The sequence below is a fragment of the Podarcis liolepis genome (genome assembly GCF_965112155.1).
Source record: "Podarcis liolepis genome assembly, chromosome: 3".
Lineage (NCBI taxonomy): Eukaryota > Metazoa > Chordata > Lepidosauria > Squamata > Lacertidae > Podarcis > Podarcis liolepis.
The window spans coordinates 98,315,807-98,340,901 of NC_139557.1; the positions used below are offsets into that span (position 1 = coordinate 98,315,807).

The 25,095-nt window shown below is 43.5% G+C and overlaps 1 protein-coding gene and 1 long non-coding RNA gene across 4 annotated transcripts; one reads left to right on the plus strand and one right to left on the minus strand.

Moving 5' to 3' along the window:
- Nucleotides 1–1,633: 1,633 nt before the first annotated feature.
- On the minus strand, nucleotides 1,634–17,422 carry FLVCR1 (FLVCR choline and heme transporter 1). 3 transcript variants are annotated; one of them, XM_083494502.1, is made up of 11 exons: nucleotides 17,362–17,422; nucleotides 16,238–17,189; nucleotides 14,881–15,025; nucleotides 13,415–13,555; nucleotides 12,584–12,651; nucleotides 11,459–11,562; nucleotides 8,114–8,224; nucleotides 7,744–7,849; nucleotides 5,511–5,622; nucleotides 3,886–3,950; nucleotides 1,634–2,809 (listed from the first exon to the last, which is right to left on the minus strand). In XM_083494502.1, exons 2-11 carry the CDS (start codon nucleotides 16,931–16,933, stop codon nucleotides 2,735–2,737), a joined length of 1,623 nt encoding a protein of 540 aa, XP_083350628.1. In that variant the 5' UTR covers nucleotides 16,934–17,189; nucleotides 17,362–17,422; the 3' UTR covers nucleotides 1,634–2,734. The 3 variants fall into 3 exon arrangements, with proteins under 3 accessions (XP_083350628.1, XP_083350627.1, XP_083350629.1); XM_083494501.1 differs by having other exon boundaries at nucleotides 16,238–17,143; nucleotides 17,230–17,414; XM_083494503.1 differs by lacking the exon at nucleotides 17,362–17,422 and having other exon boundaries at nucleotides 11,459–11,558; nucleotides 12,580–12,651; nucleotides 16,238–17,156.
- Nucleotides 17,423–17,863: 441 nt separating this feature from the next.
- On the plus strand, nucleotides 17,864–24,996 carry LOC310702900. The gene is made up of 2 exons (XR_014523767.1): nucleotides 17,864–18,191; nucleotides 24,905–24,996. It is a non-coding gene; the product is annotated as an uncharacterized lncRNA (long non-coding RNA).
- The last annotated feature ends 99 nt before the right edge of the window (nucleotides 24,997–25,095 follow it).

Sequence of the window (25,095 nt, forward strand, 5' to 3'; positions counted from 1 at the left end):
CATTTGCCTCACCTTGCCTCATGGGTGGGCCGGCCCTGAACCAATAGCACAACCAAGAATCCTGCCAAGTAATCAAAGCAGAGGGGCCAGGCTTCCAAGAACCCTGAATCTCTAGCCACGTGAGCCAAGCCGCTTTATATTTGTTTTTCTCAAACAGAAGCAACCCAAGCTAGATAACAAAGTGGTTTTGAAATAGAAGGGAGCTTCAAAATTAGTTTGAGATACATTCTGGAGGTTAAAAAGAAAAATCTTACTGGGCTAGTACAACCAGCTAAGCAGTTCTTTGGATCCCAGCAAGAGAACTTAAAATGCCAGTTTTTCTAAGCTCAGAGATTTGCCTATAGATTCCCTTTGCGAATTGAAATGATGCAAAATCCCATACTGTTAGGTATACATACAAGTAACATGTAGCCAGCTCCCCATTGACCTACAATTATTTAGATAGCAAATAAGTTTGCCTATTTAAACTATGCAGCACATTTCCCCCTTTTTATTTAATCCAGAATATAATTTGCCAATGTATACCTGAAATCCCAGGGAAGAACTTGCACAGTCCCAACAGGGAACCATTGTTGTAGCTGCCATTAAGCACTCATTACAAGAAACACTTGGATTTAAAAATCCCCACAGGCATTCTGCCAGGTCAAACTTATTTGGTAGCTTTTCAGAAGGCAACTCTGCAATTTGGCAAAAGACATAAAACAGGGGATTCAGCAGGATTAAGGTTTTAACGTTAATTCTGGAAGGAAACTAACTTATTTTAAGCTCCAAATGTCATACTAAATGTATGGTGATTTTTAAAGGTGGCTTTTTTTGGGGGGGGTGTCAAAAACTGGCCATTTTAAATTTATATAACAAGCTTAGCTATAAAGCTATCTCTCTTATGAAAGATGTTCCAAGGGAAGAGATGGCAGAAAAAGAATGTTTCCTTCAAAAAAACCCACCACCCTAGATTTAGGGTGGAATTCACTTAATGAACAGCAGAAGGGAAACACCTCCCCACCAGAAAAAGTTGGCTGGGTGGGGTTGGAAACAGTATGTGGGGGGAGGGGAGATCATTCCACCTGCCAAGCCAATATGCTTGGGCAAACAGAATATTTTAAATGGCATAACAAACCTATGGGGGGAATTTTTTAATTGATGCATTTCTGCAGCATGTGGAATTACAGCTATAGATAATACCTGCATGTTGGTATGTGTCATGTGACAAAGGTATTTGAGAGCAGAAGCAGTAAAGGAGTCTAGAAATGTTGTGAAATGCTGAAAAGCTGCAGAATCATTTAGCATGCTGAATCACTGTGACTCATCTTTTCACTTTCCTCCTTCGTTTAAAGCAGAGAGAGATCTAAAAAGGTAACCATCATTTACTACCAGGCAAGTTGTATTCAAGTGACATGAAGGAAGAACATTTAACAGACAAAATATTTCTCCAATGGACAGACAAAAATTTCCACCAAATCAGCAAGCGGCAGAGGCTGAATATGTACTTTCAAGTTTTTCCTTAGCTTCACAAGAGGGCATAAAGCACAAATCTGAGGCCTGATTCATTTGCTACATGATTCAGCAGGAAAAGGCACAATATTATAAACCTGCACACGACTCTAAGCAGGTGAAGCAGTAGATAAACATTCGATTTGTGCTCTTGCAATACTTTTATTTGCCCATTACTTTGCACTAACAAACATACAGACACACAAATGAAGAATGGCTGCAAGTATGTGCCTTTGTATGGTCTGGCAATGCTTTTTTTCACCATCCAAACGTTAAGAAAAACACATTTGCATTTTCAAAATGCAAAGGGAAAAAATCTGGACAGATGAGGATCTGGTTTTGTAGCTCAGAAATCCAGACTCTCTCAAAAAAGAAAAAAAGAAAATTCCAGAAAGTATGAGCTTATGAAGCTCCCACATCTGTATTTAAACACAAGAGGTTTCATAAACTATAATCCTTTCAAGGCCAACAGAAATGGCGAACAGAAACTACAGTATAACACATTCAAAATCTGAATTAAGTATACTGCATGTTGTGCTGGAGGAAATGCCACCTCCTATAGAAGTGGCGGATTAAAATTTCCAATATATTTACAATAAAAAAAGTTTTAAAATGCTCCTTTAATTCATGCTAATCTGAAGAGCACACCTTCATATGAAAGATGTGTGGATTAATTAGTTGTGCAGCTTTTAATTAGAACTTATTCGTACTTGCCACAGTACTCAAGTTCCTTTGCAGCAAAGATCAGGACCTGTTCCCCCCCCCCCCAATGACATTGGACTCCAACTCCCAGTAGCCCTAGGCAGTATGACCACTGGCCAGGGACAATGGAAGCTGAAGTGCCACAGTTTCCCCATCCCTATTTTACATTACAGTACTATGCATACTAACTTGGAAGTAAGACCTGCTGCATTTGTTCAATGGTGCTTATCCCACCGTATGTTTATGACTGCAGTTTTTCTGTCTCTGCTGAAACTGCACAGCTTCCACAAAGGAATGGCAGATTGGAGATCTTAAACTGCACAACTAATAAATAAATAAAAGTTAAGAATCCCACTATAAATAAGTCGCCATAAAATTAACACGTGCCTTCAGCAGAGTGTATGTGTATCTCGAATTCATAGATAAGCAGTACTGCATGATCATGACTGCAAACACGTTACTTCGAGACAGTTCTTGTTCTCTATCTGTCAGGTTGGTCTAACGTGAAAATTATGAGTATCTGGCACTTCTTTCTTCCATCCTAAATGTTTAATTCAGACTGGCTTTTCGATGCAGTTTTACTCAGTTCATCTTCTGTAGGACCGTCAACTGACATCTGTGAGAAAAAATAAAATTGATGGCTGATTCAATCTATTCTTGACAGGGTTGCCTGAGGCTACAATAATCGTAATTTTAGGAATCAATAGTGAAACTAGCTTGAGCAGAATATGAGTAGGGGGGCTTACGAATTCTGAAGAATGGAGATATAAGGAAAAAGCAATTCATTGGGCCACTAATTATTCAAACTCCTAAAACCAGCATTATTAATTCTAGTATCTGGTTCAGCTGGTGATAATGGGTATCAAAGTGAGCCCACAAAGACAGAAGTGCCTTATATTTTTGAGCTTTCTCACTGAATAAGTTTGAGCGTTCTCTAACTTTACGTGGCTTGTAGCTGATTTGGGATAGGCTATTGGATTGCTTGTTTTGTGTGCAGTGTTCTATGATGTTTTGATTACTTTGATTAAGATATTACTGAGACGAGTCCATGCAGCTCTCTCTTTTGTAGGTGGATCAAAGCATGGCCATTAAGAAAGAAGTGCCACTACTCCTTGCTGCCTCTGAGTAACTTGTGACAATAAGCTACCAGTGTTAGAAACACCACGGACAGAATAATTGCCACGCACAGGAAGAACAAGGATATAGTTTGAGTTCCTCACTTGCAGTTTTATAAATCATTCAATGTGTCAACACAAATAGAAGTTATTAATATTGCAGTTGTTGTATAAGGGATTATTATTATGACCGGAATGTAATTGAAACGAATTAAGATTTTGGAACACAGAAAAAAAGAAAATAATCAAACCATCCAATCTGGCACATGGGAGGGCCACTTTAACTAAATTATATAATTCGGTATTTGAATGATTGGTATTAATAGTTGTATTATAAATTGGAATTGTTATAACGAGGCTATTGTTGGACTGTAATTGAAAACTAATAAAAAATTGTCATTTGGGGTGTGGGGGGGACTACAACTACAAAGCTCTTTTAAATAATGGCAAGCTGAACTTGAAATCTGCTACTCAAAGCAGCCAGAACTCTAATGACATTGTGTTCAACAGTCTAATGCCGAATGCCAGGTATTAGTGGTCGATTATGCCAGCAAATTAAAAGATTAAAACTACTTACAGATTTAATGTCAACACTTATCCCTGAATTCACATTGTGCCTTCGCAAATCTGATTTGATTAAAGCTAAAAGGAGGAAAGAAAAGAAGCATATGAATACCAGCACATTCACTGCAGTGCATATTTTTGCAGGATAAATTCTGTTGGTCTTTAAGGTGCGATGAGACTATTGCTTTTGCAGCAAAAGACTAACATCAGGATTGTTCTGCAGACCACATGATACCTGCCTTATTCCTAGCTGTTGTTTCTCAGTCTACAACAGTGATTTTCACACAGGTTCCAGGCTGAAACATGCAGCAGTTAACAGCCCCGGATGCTGAAACACATTTATCAAATGTTGACGAAGGTCAAATTTGACAATCGTGCAGGACTCAGCACTCTGAAAACTTCAGCTTTCATTTAAAAAATAATAATAATGTCATGTTTAATGTGCTGCAGGCAGGAAGAGGAGGAGCTGGAACATATAATAATTTATATAATAATAATTTATTATTTCTACCCCACCCATCTGGCTGGGTTCCCCAGCCACTCCGGGCGGCTTCCAACAAAAGATAAAAAACACATTAAAACATCAGTCATTAAAAACTTCCCTAAACATATTATCTTTGATATTAAACACTAATATTGCATATTACTAATTCCCACCTGGCTAAATTGATCTACCAATTTATACACACCCAAATAATTATGAACCGCTAGCCTATAATGGGGAGTCTAGATCAAGCATAGGCAACCTTCAGCCCTCCAGATGTTTTGAACTACAATTCCCATCATCCCTGACCACTGGTCCTGTTAGCTAGGGATCATGGGAGTTGTAGGCCAAAACATCTGGAGGGCCGAAGGTTGCCTATGCCTGGTCTAGATCCAAACTGTAGAAACACAAAGACCAAAAAGCCCATTTGTTGAATGAACAGAAGTAAAGATGCTTTCAACTTACACAGCAACCCTAAGCATATATACTTAAATGTACTGTGTTTAATGAGGTTTATTTCCAGTTGACCATGCTGGACATGTTTAAATCAGGATTAAGTTTCACTGCTTCCTGAGCCTTCATGCTCTTGCAGCGGTCTTGCTCATTCAACTATTTAATAACCTTGCTCACATTTTACTTCTTAGTGCAGGGTTCTACTGCTATCAGACAAAGGAAGATTTAGTTTTCTTTGTTGTCACAAATGTCACAATAGTTTGGATGGCAGCCAGTAATCCTAATAAGCATTCTTTACTCACATCCCGCTCTTAAATCTAACTAGCTCTTTTTTTAAAAAAGGAAGCTACCCATAGGCCACATCCTCCTCACCTCATTTTTCCTCTTTTAAAGTAGATAAAGCCAGGCAACCAGCTGTTTTTTATCACTTTTATTGATATTCCCCTGCTTTTGAGGACTTAATTATTTTCATCCATCTTACTTTATCATATGGCTGCTTTTATGATACATTGTTGTTCATGTTGTTAATGTTGTGAGACGTTTTGGGTATGTTTAATAGAAAGTCAGGATAGAAATGTTTCAAATTAATAAAACAGAAATAAAATATGAAGGAATCAGGCCTTTGGGATGGACTGCATACTATTCCAGTAAGAAGAAAATACATTTATACCCTAATTTGAGAAAGAAAGCCAACTCGTTACCTGTTAAAATGATACCTATAAACATCCATACGAAGAGGAAGATGTTTCCTGCACGGGGATTGTAATCTGTTGTGAGCTTTCCTTGAATCAGTGTAAAGATAATCCCAAATATCTGTAAACAGACCATAAGAAGGAATTTCAGATTGTTTCTTGATAAACAGTATCTTCCCTACAATGCTATCACAGTTAAAACTTGCATGGTGTTTGTTCACAGTGGTTGTGTTGCAGCAGAGGGAGAGATAGGAAACAGGGCAAGGTCATCAGCTCTGCTGAGAGACGAGCTAAATTTTTCTTCACTTTTGGATGGTTTTCACTTGAGCTGGTTGCTGTAAGAATTTTGTATTCCTACAAACTGGTGCCCTAGTTTGCCTTTCTTTCCTTTTCACTTACAGCCATACCTCTTGTTACATTTGCTTTAGGTTAAATCTTTTCAGGTTGAATCCTGCAGCGACCTGGAAGTACCGGAAAGGGTTACTTCCGGGTTTTGCCGCTTGCGCATGTGCAGACGCTCAAAATGACGTCACGCGCATGTGCAGAAGCGGTGAATCGCAACCCACGCACAAACAGACACGGGTTACATTCTGCTCATGTTGTGAACGGGGCTCTGGAATGGATCCCGTTCGCAACCAGAGGTACCACTGTATTGCTTGTTAGGTTGTGTCTTTTAGAGTGTACGCCTAAGGGCAAGGGCTGCCTGCCTTGCCTGTTATTGATTTTATGAAAGCTGAGGTAGGAGCCTTCTCAGCAGAAGAGCCTGCCAGAAATGAATTTCATAGAATCACAGAATTGTAAAGTTGGACGGTACCCCCAAGGTTCATGTAGTCCAACCTGCTCAATTGCAGGAATCCTGCCCACAGCCAACCCTTGCTGGGCTCAAATCACCAAGCTTCTGGTTAACAGTCAGATGCACTGGCCCACTGCACCACCTGGGGTAGAGAGTTTCACTTCTGCATTCTCTAAGTATGCTATTTAGAGACAATGCGCCGTATTTTTTGCTCTATAAGACACACCTCATATGACACACCTAGTTTTTGGAGGAGGAAAACTAGAAAGAAAGAAAAATCCGAATCCCAGAAGCCAGAACAGCAAGAGGGATCTGGCTTCTGGGATAGTCTCTTGCTGTTCTGGTATATGGGATAGCCGTGCGCAGCCTCTCCCGGGCAGCGGGATGAAGGCTCCCCCTGCCCAGAAGAGGCTGCGTGTGGCTAAGCCAGAAGCCAGGTCAGCAAGCAGGATCGTGCACATCCTCTCCCGGGCAGCGGGAGAAAGTCTCCCCCAAGAGCCGCACTCCCTTTAAAGAGCGCACAGAGTGTGTGTGCGGCTCTTTAAAGGTAGCGCTAAGCAGAGCCTCCCGTCTGCATTTGCTCCATTAGACGCACACAGATTTCCCTTTACTTTTTAGGAGGGGAAAAGTGTGTCTTATAGAGCGAAAAATATGGTATATATACTAGCTATACTATCAATTATGTACCACATTAGCTGTCCACTGATCTTTGTCAATTGTGTTTTCTTCCATTCCACTTTTGTTGGTTTTTTTATTTACCCACCAATCTCAGAGATGAGCATGGAATAGTCTCCCTGTAGAAAAGGGAGCCCAGCGCTCCTCCCATCTCTGCAGATCCATGCAACTGTGCAAGGTGGGGGGCACTCTACAATCCTCCCACAATCCCAGTGGGAAGGTGGCTTGCTGAGTAAACAGCCAGCTTGCACTCCCAAGTTGAAAAGGCAGGGACATGAGGACAGGGAAGCTAGAATAAAATGGGGGAGGGCTGCAAGTCGGTGGCAGAGCTTCTTCTTTGCCAAGTGGAAGGTACGATATTCAATCCCTGCCATCACAAGATAGCAATGGAAATATCCCTTGCCTGATATTCTGCCGCCAGTCAGTGTGGACAACACTGGGTGAGGTGAACCAATGATCTCATTCGGTATAAGGCACCTTCCACTGCTTTCATTCATTAGCGTTTCTAAATGCCACCATACTGTGCTCATGCAACACGCAATGTTTTCAGCAGGAATACTGCAGACTCGGTGCATCACTGAGCCTGATACTGCCTTTTAGGGAAGATGCCACAATTTTTGAAAGCACTTTAAATACTAGCTACTGCATCGTGCATCCATAAGGTTCTGCATAAGTAGGTCTATCATGCCCGATTACAAAACAGAGAGCTACCAGAACTCAAAACAGAGCATTAATTATTGGAGCAGATTAGTTTACAAAGCATCCCGTTGTTACCTGGGCTGAAGCATTCAGAAGCCCTGAGGAGGTGCCTTCTGATTCAGGGTATGTAATTTCCACAGCAAATTCAAAGCCAAGGGGGAGGTAACCAGTCATGAAGAAGCTGCCGTAGAAACCCAAAGTTCAAATGAGCAACAGTTGTTATGAAGACCATGTGTGAAAAACAGCTATTTTTAATCCACAGGAAATACATATGGGCACCGGAAAGCTCGCAACTCTTTTAAACAAAAAGTTATTAGACCCAGTGAAATCAGGTGGTTTAAGTAACTTAAGTCCACTGCATGGCTTAGATCAATAACACCTAAGAGATTTAATTTAACCTGCATTATAATACATCAGTGCATTTTATTAATCTGTGGATCCATACCCTAGCACTCCGCCAGTCACAAACACAACAACGAGGTGTCCACAGTCCAAGGTGAATGTAAATACAACCATCCCAACAAATGAGAGGATGTACACAACTAATGTAGTCTGCCTGTAAACAGAGTAAGAAGAAAACACAATGCTGTCAAGTTCAGATCGCATCAGTATTATTCTTTTTGCTACAGTTTAAACCAAGCTACTTTGCAGTTCAAACACACAGGCACAGCAATGCATTTCAGTGACAACCTGTCACTTCCCTGCTTTGTCCCAGGACAGGCTGTCACAGTCTTATGCCACTTGGTCAAAATATTTTTAACATACCTTCCCATCTCTCAGGATGCAGACAATATAAAAACCACAATAAACACCAATAATATTAGCAATGCAGGAATGCAGTATAGTTAGGCAGGGCCTAGGGACAACTGATTATCTATAGAAATGCATGCCATCTCAAACAGCTCTCATAACCTGTTGCTTGAACCTATCCTGAGATCACCTTCTGAGGCCCTCCTTCATGTGCCTCTTCCTCAAGAGGCCCTGAGGGTGGCAACAGGAGAACAGGCCTTCTCTGCAGTGGCTCCCCATCTGTAGAATGCTCTCCCCAGGGAAGTTCACCTGGCACCTTCATTATACACTTTTAGGCACCAGGCAAAAATGTTCCTTTGTAATCAGCCTTTGGTAGACCTGATTGACATCCTATACCAGGCATAGGCAAACTTGGCCCTCCAAATGTTTTGGGACTACAGCTCCCATCATCCTGAGCAGGACCAGTGGTCAGGGATGATGGGAGTTGTAGTCCCAAAACATCTGGAGGGCCGGATTTGCTTATGCCTGTCCTATACCCTTTTAAAATGTGGCTCTTTTTCAGGGGGTGTTATTGGGTTATTGTTCTTACTTTGATTTTATACACTGTGATCTTTTCTGTGAACCACTCTGAGATCTCCAGGTCTAGGGCAGTAATGTGTTTTTTATATATATATATAAATATATATATGCAGGTTTTGGTGTCTTCGGGTGTCTTCCCGTGTAAGAGTTGGGGTGTCTAGGCGACGTTTCGACGAGGTCTCACTCGTCATCTTCAGGCTGGTGCTTTCGGCTTCTTGTTACTGGAACAGAGCAGGATCTCAGTGTTTGAGTTCCTATAAATACTGTTGAGGGGGTGTGGTGTATAGCCTCCAACGTTCTGGGCAGAGAGGAAGTTCCCAGGTTAGTGTGCCTTTTCTTCTTTTGTTCCTTAATTACTTGAGGGATATCTTGAGTGATTTCTTGAGTGATATTCTGAGTACCACTTAGGTGGGTCATTAAGTGTGGATTAGTTGCTAAAGCTTTCGTGTCTTGACCTCTTGAGCTTGTGAAGAGTTTTTCTGAGAAGATGGCTGTACTGCACTTAGTTGTGCTCTGGCTTGGCTTCGTGTATAGGGGCGAGCTGTGGTTTTGTGCCCTGTGCCAGCCAGATCTGTGTAGGGATTGCAGGGGGGTGCAGCATCCGGAGGTGCCACTATGGTTTGGCTACTGGATGGTGTCTGTAATTTATCTGTGGAGAGGGTCTGGGTTTGGGTCTGGTGTGGTTGATTGGTGATGGCGTTCTGTGTGCCTCTGGTTCTGGTGTCGGTTTTTGTGGGGAGGGCTAATTTCCAGATGTCTGGCAGGCGGGACGTGTCGTCACGCTTGTTCATGTTGTGAGGGTGTTTCTCTATCTCGATGGCTTCCATGATTATTCTCTTGTGGTGATGTTCCATGTTAAAGAGCAATTTGGAATCTGCAAAATTAATTTCGTGTCCTGTTTCTTTCATGTGTTGGAAAAGAGAGGAAAAGGCACACTAACCTGGGAACTTCCTCTCTGCCCAGAACGTTGGAGGCTATACACCACACCCCCTCAACAGTATTTATAGGAACTCAAACACTGAGATCCTGCTCTGTTCCAGTAACAAGAAGCCGAAAGCACCAGCCTGAAGATGACGAGTGAGACCTCGTCGAAACGTCGCCTAGACACCCCAACTCTTACACGGGAAGACACCCGAAGACACCAAAACCTGCATATATATATATATATCAAGGGAGTCTGGCAAGTCCCTCTTGGAAGGGGCTGACACACTTTAGATTATTAGCATGAAATTTATGATATTTAAACCATACAAAAAAGAAGCTTAATAGAGAAAAAGTGTTAGCTACAAGTCACACCAAAAATACATTGACCACAAGCCCGCATGCAAATGTTGATCAGCTTGGGTTGCGGTAAGTAAAAAATATTTTTGTACCTTAAAAGTTAACTTGCATGCCGTTATTCAAAGCTCAAAATTGTCCTGCAGCACATAATCTACCCTACTTCCTGACATTCCAAGCTCCCTTTATATGTTGAGTTACTGAATTCCGCTTATTTATTGCTTCAGTACACCTTTCCTTATCATTTAACATCATCGTTAGTTCCCGACAAATAATTCAGTAAACAAAATAGAGGGCCCATAGGAATCTGAAATAGTTCACTTAATATTCTCTTTACCATTCTCTGGACCACACTTCAACCACAGGCTTTCTCACAAAGCTGCTGCCCACCACTGAAACAACAGGGAGATATGAGGGAAGGCCTCAAAAAGTAATGGGGAGGCGGGTTATTTACTAATTTCCCCTTCTCTAATGGTGGGAAGTTCCAGATAGCTTTTGTAGCATCCATTTACTTTGGTGAAGACAGCACTAGATATTTTATTTTTGTAAAAAAATGAAACAAAAATCCCAGCCCACGTGTATTTAAAACATGTTAAGTCATGAAGGAATAAAAACGCGGCAGCTACCAGATGTAGGCCAACTTAAGATCAGCATCAGTTCAAGCTCCAAAATTCAGTAAGTTCCAAAATAACTAAATCCATACCATTCGCCCCAAAATTATGGTAAAGTAAGCCTTATTCTAGGGATGTGGGTGGCGCTGTGGGTTAAACCACAGAGCCTAGGACTTGCCGATCAGAAGGTCGGCAGTATATTAACCAGCAAGGGTTTTAGCTACTATCGGAAGTGTTTTTTAAAAATCAGGTCGGCGATTCGAATCCCCGCATCGGGGTGAGCTCCCCGTTGTTCGGTCCCTGCTCCTGCCAACCTAGCAGTTCGAAAGCACGTCAAAGTGCAAGTAGATAAATAGGTACCGCTCCGGCGGGAAGGTAAACGGCGTTTCCGTGCGCTGCTCTGCTTCGACAGAAGCGGCTTAGTCATGCTAGCCACATGACCCGGAAGCTGTATGTCGGCCAGGAAAGCAAGATGAGCGCCGCAACCCCAGAGTCGGCCATGACTGGGCCTAATGGTCAGGGGTCCCTTTACCTTTAAGCCTTATTCTATGGTTTCCCACTCGCACACTTACTTGTATGTTTTGGTGTAATCCAGCCACAAGCCACAAATAACTGAGCCCACCATTCCAGCTACCACAAGAGTCAGGCCGATCCTTCCTGCATTCACTTCTTCTCCCTTGGAATAACATTGTTGTGTAAGTATCTATAAGCGGCACCCACTTTACTACAGTAAATATGTGCATACAAACTTATTAGAAAAGCCAAAATTTAAGTAAACATCGCTGCTGTAGCTAAGTGTAAAAAATAATTGCTAGAGCAGGCTTCCTCAATCTCTGCCCTCCAGATGTTTTGAGACTACAATTCCCATCATCCCTGACCACTGATCCTGCTAACTAGGGATCATGGGAGTCGTAGGCCAAAAGCATCTGGAGGGCCGAGGTTGAGGAAGCTAATGGGTTAATCCAGACTATAAAGACATTTCAATGTACTCAAATCAGTGAAATAAATGTTGGTAGCAGGAGGCAGCTTGCCAGCGTACTGCACAACCATAGTTTTCACTTTGTCATTTTAAAGTTTTCGATTGCTTCCGATTCTAACAGATCCCATGACAGCATTAAAATCAGGCTACTTGCTTATAAGCACAGTGATTTTAAAATGTGCTTAATGGTTTAATTTGAAAAAGCAGTGGAATGGTCCCCCTCCCCATATATTGTTGTTGTTTAGTCGTTTAGTCGTGTCCGACTCTTCGTGACCCCATGGACCAGAGCACGCCAGGCACTCCTGTCTTCCACTGCCTCCCGCAGAACGAAAAAATCACAAAAGGAACAAGCAGGTTCTACTCAAGTATTTAAAATTGCAGCGGATTTGGGAGATGCTCTCAGAGGCCAGAAGATGAAGTACTTGTTACTCTTTAAGACTTCCCCAAGAACCTCAATCCCCTCTTTTGTGGCTACGAATATCACAGAGATTCTACCCTTTCTTCATATGTGTTATTGCACTATCCCTTAGTTTGCAGCCAGGAAACTGCATCAAGGCATGACACACACATATAATCACCTATTTCTTAGGTCAGATCTGTTCCAGCCCTGAGCAAAATGACCCTCTCAACCCTAATTTGACAGTGATAACTGAAACAAGCATGACATGAAATTCTTTAAGAGAATAAATTAATCAACAGACATTCTAGAGAAACTTGCCTCATAGTGAGTTATTATCATTTGGTTTAGTAGAGTTGAGACTGAATAAAATGCCCCAGTCATAATTCCTGCAATGAGAAATAAGACTGTTTAAAGTACTGGTATGGTTACTGAAATTAAATCAAGCAAAATTAATTTTTATTTTTTAAAAGGAGAAAACTTGAATCATTGGTATCTGAAGGCTAAAAAAAAAGCTCTATCACTTCATATTGTTTTAGTTTATTACAAACATAGCATAGTTAATTAATCTGTATAAGGCCATAATCTGATTAGACATGTAAGCTTTATTTGAGTACATGAAAAGTGAAAAAAACACCAGTTTAAAGTAAGAATGACACAGTTCTACTGAACTTTCAAAGAAGAATTTTATATTGAACAATAAATCTTTGCTGCCACATGTAGGCTAAATATATTTGTATACATGTGGTGTGGACTTTACAAAAGTTTTTTAAAAGATGTGTGAATCTACTAAAACATTTTTGGAATAGTTAATGAAAATATCAGATACTACCTAAGTATTCAGCAATATTAATAGACTCTAAATGGAACTGATTGTACAGAAAAAAATTAAATGAAGAAAATAATTGTTGAACAACTGAATAAACTATATAAATACATTGCTATATTGTCATCTGCTTCTTGTCACCCATTTTTATCATTTAAAATTGATAATGGTTAGATTTTATTGATTTATTTTAAAATGAAATAGTACATAGTAGCATAAATATTTACCTCCTAATATATGAATCTGTAGTAAGGTACGTGGGGGGGGTGGCATTACGCAACTATGTTATACAAGACACATGAAAAAAAGATGCTCAAAATACTCACCATAACTGATCAACAAAAGAATAAAAGGAACATTTCTGAACAGGTTGATCATTGATTGCTTGTAGGAGTAATTATCAGGCGAGACATCCAGAAGAACAGCCTGAGACTGACTTGGGGGATATTTAGGTTTTTCCTTAAACACTAGGAAGAAGGTGACACAGACATAAAAGTTTTGCAAACCAGCTATTGTTATTCAAAATATTAATTAGCACCATGCAAATCATGAGATGAGGGTGAGGTCACAGGGTGTACCGTTCCCATCATTTATCTAATCCGGCCTTTCCCAACCTGTCCCCCTCCAGATGTTGTTGGACTACAACTCCCATCAGCCCCAGCCAGCATGAGCAATGGTTAAGCATGACAGGATTGGTAGTCCAGTATAGGGGGCACCAGGTTCCGGAAAACTGATCTACACACACACACACACACACACACACACACACACACTTATCTGAGAAAGAGACGATGCTTTAAGTGTTTTCCCAACTAGCAGAAGTTCTTTGATTCAAGTTCAATCTGTTCTTTACGCTTCTTCTCATGATTTCCTTCGCTGTCAAGTAGTGCAACTGTTTATTTTCATTGCATCCAAAGTGTATACTTTTTCCCCTATTGAAGTTGCTAAGATGTTGCTCTAGGCTCTCAGCTAGTGTAACATTTTATCCGTTTCCCCCAGTTCTCATTTCTAACCACCGCATTGAACTTGTACTCTCTTAAGCAGAGCTTTGATTTACTTGCTTCTATTCCTCTTCAGTTCAAGCTCCTTCTGTCTGAATGTCCCCTTTATCTATGCCCTATTTCTGAGAGACGCACCCCCCAAAAAGGAAATGCAACCAGGTTGCTGGCTTTCAAAGTAGAAGCTGGCAAGATTCTCACTGCAGATGCTTTCAAATACCTGGTACGAAATGAATTGACCGGTAGGACTGTTTCACGGCAGCCCAGCATAAACTTTGGAATTTTCTCCATTCCTATTCCCAGAGTTAAGCGAAAAAGATAAATCAAGCTACACTTTTTTATCTGCAGGTAACCCTAGAAAGGAAAATGGTGAAGCAGCTATAGCCATGAAGGCAAAACTTATAGGAATGTGTTTTAGAAGGGGCGGGGGAGCAGGGTGGTGGTTAATGGAATCAGGTAATAATTTCCTAACTAGGCAAAAAGCATTCCAAACAGTATTTTTTATGTACTGTGAAAATATTTACTCTCTTGCTATTTTAACTGTTTTCCAATTTAAACATTTTTTAATGGATTGGAATGTTTTGTCAAGCATAGCCTATCATAGCTGTCAACGTTTCCCTTTTTTAAAGGGAAATTCCCTTATTCCAAATAGGATTCCTCACAAGAAAAGGGAAAAGTTGACAACTCTGCGCCTCATCTATGATATTTATATAGCCTTTGACTGACTTGGATTTGCTTTGTTTGAAAGCTTTCTTCAGCTTTTACAAAACTGCTTACAGATATGTTTTACTTACCCACTGCTGCTAGTATAAAAAGGAATGTGGATACGGCTGCCGTACCATAGAACATAATGCGGATGTTATGTCCCATGAGGTCCATGTCATCGGGTGTGTTTGGAACTAAAACTGGTGGCAATAAGAAGCCGATTGCTGTGCCCAGCTGTAAAGAAAAAGCAACCTAAATGAGGTTTGGTAATTGAAACATGCATATAACTGCAAGTAAAGCATGTTTGAAACCAAAGTGTTCCTTCATTAACCTGAAGGGGAACAGGTCCTGGTGGATTTATTTACACTTACAGTGTTTAAATAGTGCATCATTATTGAATTAAAATGCAAGGCATTTATCAGTAGTAACAGAGAAATTGTGCGATCCCAATTCTATTGGTATGTTTCATATAGTGCTATCCTATATTAGCATTTCTGTAAGGTGCTGCCTCTCTCTGAATATTGGTGACAATCAAGGCATTGGCTGAAATTTCTTATATTGAAATATACCAGCGTCTCTATTTTATTGATACTGCAATCACTGGAGGTGTACAGCTGAATTTCTTTACCATTCTCTGTCAGCAGAATTAATTGAAGCACATGGTTTAACTGCAAAAAAAGCATTAGATACTTCGTGCCTTTAGTTCAGAAATGCTACAGGCAAACATGGAAGCTTTGTAGTCAACACCCTTTTAAAATTGTAAAGCTGTTGTCTGCTTTTACAATGTTTTATCTTTTGTATAATTCAGAACAGTTCTACATTAAGCTGCACAGGATACCATTATTGGGGTGGTAGGCAGACTAATGGAAATGAGACTGCTACTGCCTTTAGTTTCAAAGTCTTTCACAGCTCATGGAGAAATGTTTTAAGTTACAATTATATTGAAACATCATTCTCCATGGACGAAGCTGCTTTGACACACCACTACAGACAGGGCTTTGCTAGTCATCAACCTGCAACTAACTACAGTGGTACCTTGGGTTAAGTACTTAATTTGTCCCGGAGGTCTGTTCTTAACCTGAAACTGTTCTTAACCTGAAGCACCACTTTAGCTAATGGGGCCTCCTGCTGCCACTGCTGCACGATTTCTGTTCTCATCCTGAAGCAAAGTTCTTAACCCAAGGTACTATTTCTGGGTTAGCGGAGTCTGTAACCTGAAACGTATGTAACCTGAAGCGTATGTAACCCGAAGTACCACTGTACACGGCACAAACAAAACACACTGCTAGGCCTTCCCACCCCACCCTCATCACAAAAATTCTAGCCCTTTCCATTCAAGATTCCCTCCTCCCTTAGAAATGCATGATTCCTCCAGATATTCTCCCGATGAGCATCCCTCCCTGACACACCCCTGTCGCAAGCATCTTCCATTCTACATCCTCTTACCTGGTTGCCCAGAACAGCTACAGCACAAGCAGTGGACACTTCCTTGGGCCCGAACCAGACAGAGGCAATGCGGGAGGGCAACCCCAGAATAAAAACCTGGGCTACGGAGCACACAATCTGAGCCACTAACGTGACCGCATACAGGTTTGGTTGGACGCTGGTACACTTAATCCAGGCACCCAGGCAGTTGAGTCCAGATCCCAGCAAGGCAGTGATGCGAAGCCCCCGAGTGTCCAGCAGCCAAGTGGCAGGGAAGATCAGGGGGATGTACGTCACCATATAGGCCATGGACAGCCAGTCTATTTGAGAGTTGGAGACGTTGTAGTAACGGGTGAAGACACTGGTCAGTATACTGTACTGGATCCACTGGAAGGCGTTCACCAGCGAGTACAAGCTGAAGATGACCAGCACTACCAGCCTGCGCTTGGACAGCCGAGGGATAAGCTTCACTTCCGATGTGGAAGCAGGGAGCATGGCTTCTGCCTCAGGGTGCTCCTCGGATGCAACAGCTCTTCCAACCTCCACATCGCTCACTGACACCAGAGGTGCTGAGCTGCTGCTCCTTTGTGTCTCCCTGCCAGGGAGGCACCCGTTCTGGTGCAGGGGAGGCATCAAGGCTACCTCCACAATCTCCCCACCCTCTCCCTCCTCTCCTCCTTCCCCTGCCTCTGACATGTCAGCACCATCCCCACCCATCCTCAAGCCTGGGTCTGTTTCCTTCAAGCCGGCTTCCCTGAACACACCCACAGGTCACACACAGGTGATCTACTGGAGGCCTCCCCTTGCCCACCCAGAAAGCCCCTCCCCTCAGTCACACCCCCCAAAACACACTCTCCTATCTTTTGCCCCACAGATACACCCCCAAAACTCCTATCCTTTGCCCGAGACTCACACCCCCAAAACACACTTTCCTATCCTTTGACCCACCCACACACACAAAACACAGATACACCTCCCCAAACTCCTATCCTTTGCCCCAGACCCCCCAAAACACACTCTCCTATCTTTTGCCCCACAGATTCACCCCAAAATAAAGATACAGCCCCAAAACTCCTATCCTCTGCCCCAGACTCACACCCACAATCCTTTGATGCACAGATACTGCACACAAAACACCCCCACACACTCCTATCCCAGACACAGGCAGGATTATTCCCCGTCCTCCAAGGGACTAGCCCCTTTTATTGCCTCTATTGACCCCCCCCCGCCTCACACGTCAAGGTCGCCTACCCGCCACCTGTCCTGCCTCAAGTTCGCTCCCCTTCCCAGCCTCCGACACAAAAGAGGATTTGCACAAGCGCGCACCCGTCCTTGCCCTGCACACTCGCTGGCTCCTTCGCCCAGGTCCTTCCCCACCCAGCCAGCCCTCTTCTGTCCCGGGGGGCCTCTCGCCTTTCCCCCGCCGCCGCTGCCACTCTGCCCCGCAGCACGGAAGGGCCAGGAGGGCTAAGCAACGGACGCGGCGCCCACCCTCGCTCCGCAACGCTTTCCGCCCCACTAACAACTCGCGGCCGGCTCCCGCATGCGCACACGACGCTCGCCCCCCTCGGCAGATACGCCGGAGCCGCTTCCGCAGCCAATGGGACGGCCGGGCTCGGGGAAAGGGGGCGGGGCTTAGCCCATCTCTCCATCCGTCCGAGGCTTGTGCGCCTCTTCCATGTCACTGGGGGCCACGTGGAGCTCTCTACTGACCCCTCCCCGCGGGGGGTTGCTGGGATCCTCTCCTTTCTCAGGCCCTCGTCCGGCGCCAGAGAGGTTTCTTCCCCCACGCACCCACCCTTGCCATTCTCCGCGCACCCTTTCGTGCCTTGCATGTAGTGAGAAAAGGAGGATGCTACAGAGACACCCGGGCAGCTCCTGGAAATCAAAGGGTGCAGTAAGACGGATACAAAAACAAAAACTAAATTAAAGTGTCCACAGAGATGATGACTCATTGTTTTTGTATTGCAGTGGGGTAGGTACTGTGTGAAATGTGCATTTGCACTGCTCTGTTGTTGTTTTTCCAGGATGGGTGGATGGAGGAAAGAGACAGAAAACGGTTCTGTAGGTAGTGTGTCATTTTAGGCGCAGGGAAACACAGGTTCAGAAAGGACGGGTTAAACGTGATGTGAGAGATCTGCGATTGCATTTTCTGGCTTTTTCTTCTCTTGGCTAGAAGCACCCTTGCTTAAGATCACGGCTCAGGCATTTGAGGGTAGGGGGTGTCTCTAACCCTTCTACATGAAATATTATGAAATATCAGGGCAGTAATATAAAAAAAACCCGTCAAAAATGTACAAAACCATCGTTAAGAGGACTGGGTACTCAGTAAGATGTTAAACTGCAAAGGGCTTTGGGCATAAAATGTCTTCAAGAGATGTTCAAAAGTGAGGATGTCTGCTGAATATCTGCTGGTAGTATGTTTTACAGCACAGGACCAGCGACACTAAACTGAGGCCAGTCACGCCTCTGTAACATGGTGGGGGGAATAACAGTCCTCCTCCAGATGATCTCTGCGATTGAGCTGATCTATAAGGACTCAGGCAGCCCCTAAGGTCTCCTGAACCCAAATGGTTCAGTGCACAAGATACACAACTTATGCCACTCATGCCTGATCTAAATCATTCTTCTAAACCTACATGTTGCACTAGAGGGGATACTATGCAGAGAGTTGGAAGGTAAAATAGTATCTTATCCAGTTTGTCCTTGTTTTATTGTACAGTATACTGTATCACTAGGTTCAGACAGAGAAACCTCACACTGTGCAAGATCTAGGCTTTGCAGCAACTACAAAGACCTCTTCCTTGCCAAAAAAAATTTAAGACAACAAGGTTGAACAAGCAAAGGGAAGCCTTATTGCTAATTTAGTCATGATTTGTTTATAAATATTTATATACCACTGTATTATAAAAATATATCACAGCTGCTTACAATAATATAAAAACATAAAACCAAACAATAACACAATGAAAGTTAAAAATAAGTTTAAAGCAAAAAGAAATTAAAAACAAACATGAATAGACCATTGTGGGGGATGAGCTCTTAATTGCCTACATAGGCCTGGCAGCACAGAAAAGTTTTCAGCAAGCTTTTAAAAGCTGGCACAGAAGGCGACAGCTGATTATTCGAATTGCCAGTTGCTAAGCATTTACAGAACTTCCTGAAGTTCTAAACAGTCCCTGTTTTTCCATCAGGAGATCTAAGTTGGCAGTCCCACTCAATAATCTCTTAGGAAATCAGAGCACTGCAGGGTATGTGTTGCTTAAAGATTGAGCTGGTATAGGAGGCCTCCACCTCTAGCTCCAGCATATTGGGAAGAATATAGGAGTACTTTCTGGCAAGACATGTACCGTATTTTTCGCCCTATAGGACGCACTTTTTCCCCTCCAAAAATGAAGGGGAAATCTGGGTGCGTCCTATGGGGTGAATGCAGGCTTTCGCTGAAGCTTGGAGAGCGAGAGGGGTCGGTGGACACCGACCCCTCTCGCTCTCCAGGCTTCAGGAAGACATCCGCAGCCTAGGCAGCCCTGCGGAAGTTCCTGCAGGGCTGTCTAGGCTGCGGATAGCAGCCTGCTTCCCGGAGCGTCGGGTGCCCTGAAAGCAGAGCGCCCAGCGCTTCGGGAACACATCCGCAGCCTAGGCAGAGCGCCCCTCGCACCGGGCAGACATCCGCAGCGTGGGGAGCCCTGCAGGAGTTCCCCGCAGGGCTCCCCACGCTGCGGATAGCAGCCTGCCACCCGGCGGGCAAGGCGCCCTGAAGCAGAGCGCCCCTCGCGCCGGGCATACATCCGCAGCGTGGGGAGCTCTGCAGGAGTTCCCCACAGGGCTCCCCATGCTGCGGATAGCAGCCTGCCGCCTGGCGGGCGGGGCCTGCTGAAGCAGACATCGGCCAGCCCCACAAACTCAGGGGACAGCAGGGAGGCGCAGCGCCACCATCCCGCTGTTCCTCGACCTGGTTCGGTTTCCCCGACCTGCTTTTGGGGGGGAAATAAAGGGGGGGAAATTCCTTTATCCCCCCCCCCAAAAAACTAGGTGCGTCCTATGGGACGGAGCGTCCTATGGGACGAAAAATACGGTAATCTAAGAAACAACGACCTTATCAAGATTGGCATGCTGACCGTGGTTTGCCAGAACAACCCTCCCCAGTTTTGATCTACACTTCCCATCATTCTTGGCCACTGTCTTTGCTGGCAGGGCTGATGGGAAATGCAGTCCAAAACATCTGGAGGGCACCAGCTTGGGAAATGCTATTCTGGAGACCTAGGCTACATCCAAATTATCATTTCTATCACAAATCAGCTATAAATCAAATGGTGCTTCGAACAAGGAGCACTTCCAGCACCTCTTCATGAGTTGGATGGCCAAGTACCTTCTTTTAAAGAGTTCATTTCTAGCCTATTTCACAACTTAGATGCATCATCTGTAATAATTATTTATTCCTGTCATATTAGATCAGTGTTTCCCAAACTGGGTGATGCCGCCCCCTGGGGGGGTGTTAGAATGACCCAGGGGAGCAATTAGTAGCCTCAGGTGCAATTGGGGGGCATTGAATAAAAATAAGAAGGCAGTAGAAGCATAAAGAAGAGAATTTCAAAAAAAAACCCCACCACGTTTGTTGTGTAATAATGCTTACTACCAGGTCGGGCACTGTTGCGGGATGGCAACAATGCCTCCCCTGGATCTGGTGGTCGTGCTGCAGGTGAGGGGTTTTCCTGGGCTTGGGTGAACCCTTTTCAGCTTCCCAGGCCTGGGAAGTAGATCACAGCTTGCCTATTTGGCCAATGGCAGGCAGGCTGTGGCACCAGCCCTGCCCCTGGGGCAGATCAGACTGAGTTAGGGAGTATTTTTTTTCTCTGAAATGGTGGGGCAAACAAGTTTGGGAACCTCTGTATTAGATGATGGATTTAACCAACAGGGTACCCTACAGATGTTGTGGACTACAACTCCCATTGTCCCTGATCACTGGCTAGGCTGTCTAGCCCTAGGGAGTCTGCCCTTCCACAACCACACTCTCCTTGAATGTTTGTGCCTGGCTGATATGGGACCTGAAACTCAGACAATGCCTCTTGCTTGCTTGAACGGAAGACAGAGAGGGGTGTGGGAATATCATTGCTCCAACCACTTTTTGCCTGTGGTCCCACCCACCTCTAGCATGCGGCCCTCAGAAGGTTGCACCCAAGGGAAGGTGGCCCCTGGACACATTTCTTATCCTTGTTTTAAAGCGTCCTTATTATTTGATCCCAGAAACAGTAGTACTGATCAGCATGGGGGCGGAGGGAGAGAGACGATTGTACCATCTTCTGTTGCACAACTGTATCTTAGGTTTCATTCCTATAGCAACTGAGCAGGGCTAAGGTGTCCTGCTTTCACGTGGACTAAAAGCATTTGAAGTTACCGAGGCTTGCTTATATTTTTGCTCTGCTTTTAAAAGCAGGACTTCATCTCGGGATAAAGAGAAGTTCCAGTTGACCAACATGGCCGAAGATGAGAAAAACCTCTTGATTGAATATAACAAGTTGAGGGACCCTGGATGCTGGTTGGAAGGAAAGTCCGAAACGGCCTGGCTCAGGCCTCAGAGGAGACATTATCCCTTTTCTAACCGCAATTCGGCAGAGATTTTTAAAATAGTGAAGCATGAGTACATCAGTGACAGGGCCTCCTGGATAACAACAGGCCTTCCTGAAAATAAAGAAAAGAGGCATTTCCCGGAAAAAAGTAAGCTAATTTGTAATATATTGTGACACACAATATCGCCAATCTCCACAGCAGAGATTACAGGGAGTTCCAGGCACTCTTTACCCCAAGTTTGTGTTTCCTTTTGGGCAATGAGGAACAGCGGAGACTGAGGTGTCTTTATGATATATGGCTTATTTACACATCTATACAACCTGATCCTGTGATGGAGGGGCTTCCAGCATTACAGTACAAGAGGGTTCCGTTTCTCCCTTGGATTCTGTCTTAGATTCAAACTGTCAGCCCACATTGTGCTCTGACTCCCACCTTTCTCCAGCTTGGTGCCGCTTGCAAACTGCAATTATCTTTCCTCCAGCTTACACCATGCCCACTGCAATCCTGAAACTCCCTTCCTGAAACTCTGGTGTTGTCTTTGGCTAGCCATCCAGAACCTGGGGTGGAGATCCACCCATTTACTGTCTGGCACATAGTCTCGGCCCAGTGTACCTGAAGGAGTGTCTCCACTCCCATTGTTCAGCCCAGACACTGAGGTCCAGCTCCAAGGGCCTTCTGGCAGTTCCCTCACTGCGAGAAGTGAGGTTACAGGGAACCAGGCAGAGGGCCTTCCTTGTAGTGGCGCCCACCCTGTACCATCAGATGTCAAGGAAATAAACAACTACCTGACTTTTAGAAGACATCTGAAGGCAGCCCTGTTTAGGGAAGTTTTAATGTTTAAAGTTTTATTGTGTTTTTAATATGGCGGTATCTCGGTTTACGAACTTAATCCGTTCTGGAGGTCCGTTCTTAAGCCAAAACAGTACTTAAACTGAGGCACACTTTCCCTAATGAGGCCTCCCAGTGCCCTTTCACTGTTCGGATTCCATTCTTAGACTGAGGTAAAGTTCACAAGGTAAAGGACCCCTGACAGTTAAGTCCAGTCGCGAACGACTCTGGGGTTGCGGTGCTCATCTCGCTTTACTGGCCGATGGAGCCGATGTTTGTCTGCAGACAGTTTTTCCGGGTCATGTGTACAGGGTACAGGGATTAAAAGGTCTGTCACCCACAAACACATAACAATATATTACATTGCAAGTAAATGTTGAACTGTAGGAATCTATAATTCCACCCCTCTCTATGCATCAACTTTGGAGGAGTAATGAGGGGCAGTTTCGCACAACAGTTTATCATGGATTAGGTGCTGCACATGGATGAAATTTTTCATAGCATCTGCATGGTGACGTCCTCGTCAAAATACCGGCCCATATTTCCCTCCTGTTTTAAGGGATTTATTTGTTTTTTACTTAATGTTTCTGCGCTCACAGTAATTCCAGATTAAATGGGGAAATAATAAAGGACAGCATTTTTATGTGATTGATGTCATGTGCTTTGCAAAAATTTGTGTGCATGAGTTAGCCCCTTAGTTTGCAATGGGCCTACTGCTCACTCTCTGTCCATCCTGCCTCTTGTGTTCTTAACTCCCATCTCTTCTGTTCCATTCTCCTTTACCCAGCATGACATTTTCTTCTGCCTGAAAAGTATGGCATTATCTTTCTTTCTCCTGAGGTGCAATTCACCTGCATTACTTCCCTATGTGGTAGAGTTATGCTTGCCTCACTCCCCCAAAGTGGTGAAAACTTTCAGGGGTACACACAGTGCTTACCTGGGTTTGGTTTCCTTTGGAAGAAGGGAGTAAATAGAATGAATATACAAACAGTGACAAAGAGGGGTTGGGGGCTGTTCAAGGAAGCGTATTCCTCTGAGGACATATTTCCCAAGGCCATCTGCCCACCCCCACTCCATGTGGAGACTGTTTATTATTGCTCAATAGTAAGGAAAAGACAATCAGCTAAGAGACATTGTTGTTTAGGGTGGGTGGGCATATTTAATGGCTGAGCTTTGCTACCGCAAACAGGACCTGGGGATTGATCACTGACTCAGCCACCAACTAATTCCTTGTAAAACAAAACAGAAAACTGATGTTGAGTATGGGCTGAAGCAGCAGAACAGGTGTTACATCATCACCACTGAGTTTATTTTAGATGCTGCTTGCAAAACAATGAGGAGAAAGGCAACGCTTATTTATTTAGCTTTTTGTCTTATCTTGCCTGGCCCACAGTTCCGTGCATGATTAACTATTAAGACTGGGAGAAAGGACACTGAAGCAGAGTTAAAACAATTTGGTCTGAAAAATTATCTCGAGGTTAGAGATAGATCCCTCTTGTCAGTTTTGCTTTCTAGTCTTTTGAAACTTACATTTGGTTCTCCAAATTTCTGCAGCAACTTCCATTAACAAATAAATAAAAATTATCCATGAAAATTCAACAGCAATATAGTGCAATTTTCTCCTAATACGCATATTTCTGTTTGCAGTTTTTACACATTTTTGCAAGCAACTTTTCCTAACTTTTTGTGTAATTTTTCACTTATATGCATTTTTATACACATTTTCACCTAATTCTTTTTTAAAATTAGTTGGAGAACTAGATCACAACATTTGTAGAAGTGTGAATTTTGAATCATAGTGGCCAGAGACTGCTGGGATAGGGGAGAATGTTGGTTCAGTTTGCATTTTCTGAAAAGCAGCTTACCCTGGTCTCCCAGGTCCTAGACCAGCACTCTAACCACTACACCACAATGGCTCTTACCAGTACAGGTCACATTGTGCTGGGAGCTTCCCACTTCAGACAGTAGCTCTCCAGCTGTTTGACGGGTTGGGGAAGGTGGAGCTGGCAGGCTGCTCTCCCTCACATGTTGCTTTATTCCAATTCTTGAACATCTGTAGAGAGCTTGTTGATTTAACTCAAAAGTTAGCCAAGATGGTGCCCTACAGATGTTGTGGACTAAAACTCCCATCATCCCTGATCATTGGCTATATTGACTGAGGCTGTTGGAGCATGTAGTCCACAACATCTAGACAGCACCACATCGGCTACTCTTGCTTTCACCAAATGGTTCTAAGAAAGTTGTCGGCTCCTACTGATTCTGTTTTATGCTTCTTTACATTGTATCTTGCAGGCCATGCCATCTTTGGATGACGTGCTCCTCAAAGGCTGCTTCTCCTGGAGTGCTGGGCATTTCTCAGGAGCAAATAAACAGTTATAATACTGTCCGTGTTTGAATTAAATTGGTTACCAGAAAATTTAATAGTTTGAAAATAAGTTATGTAAAATATGCCAGTAGGGTTTTTTTATTTTAAAAATTGTATC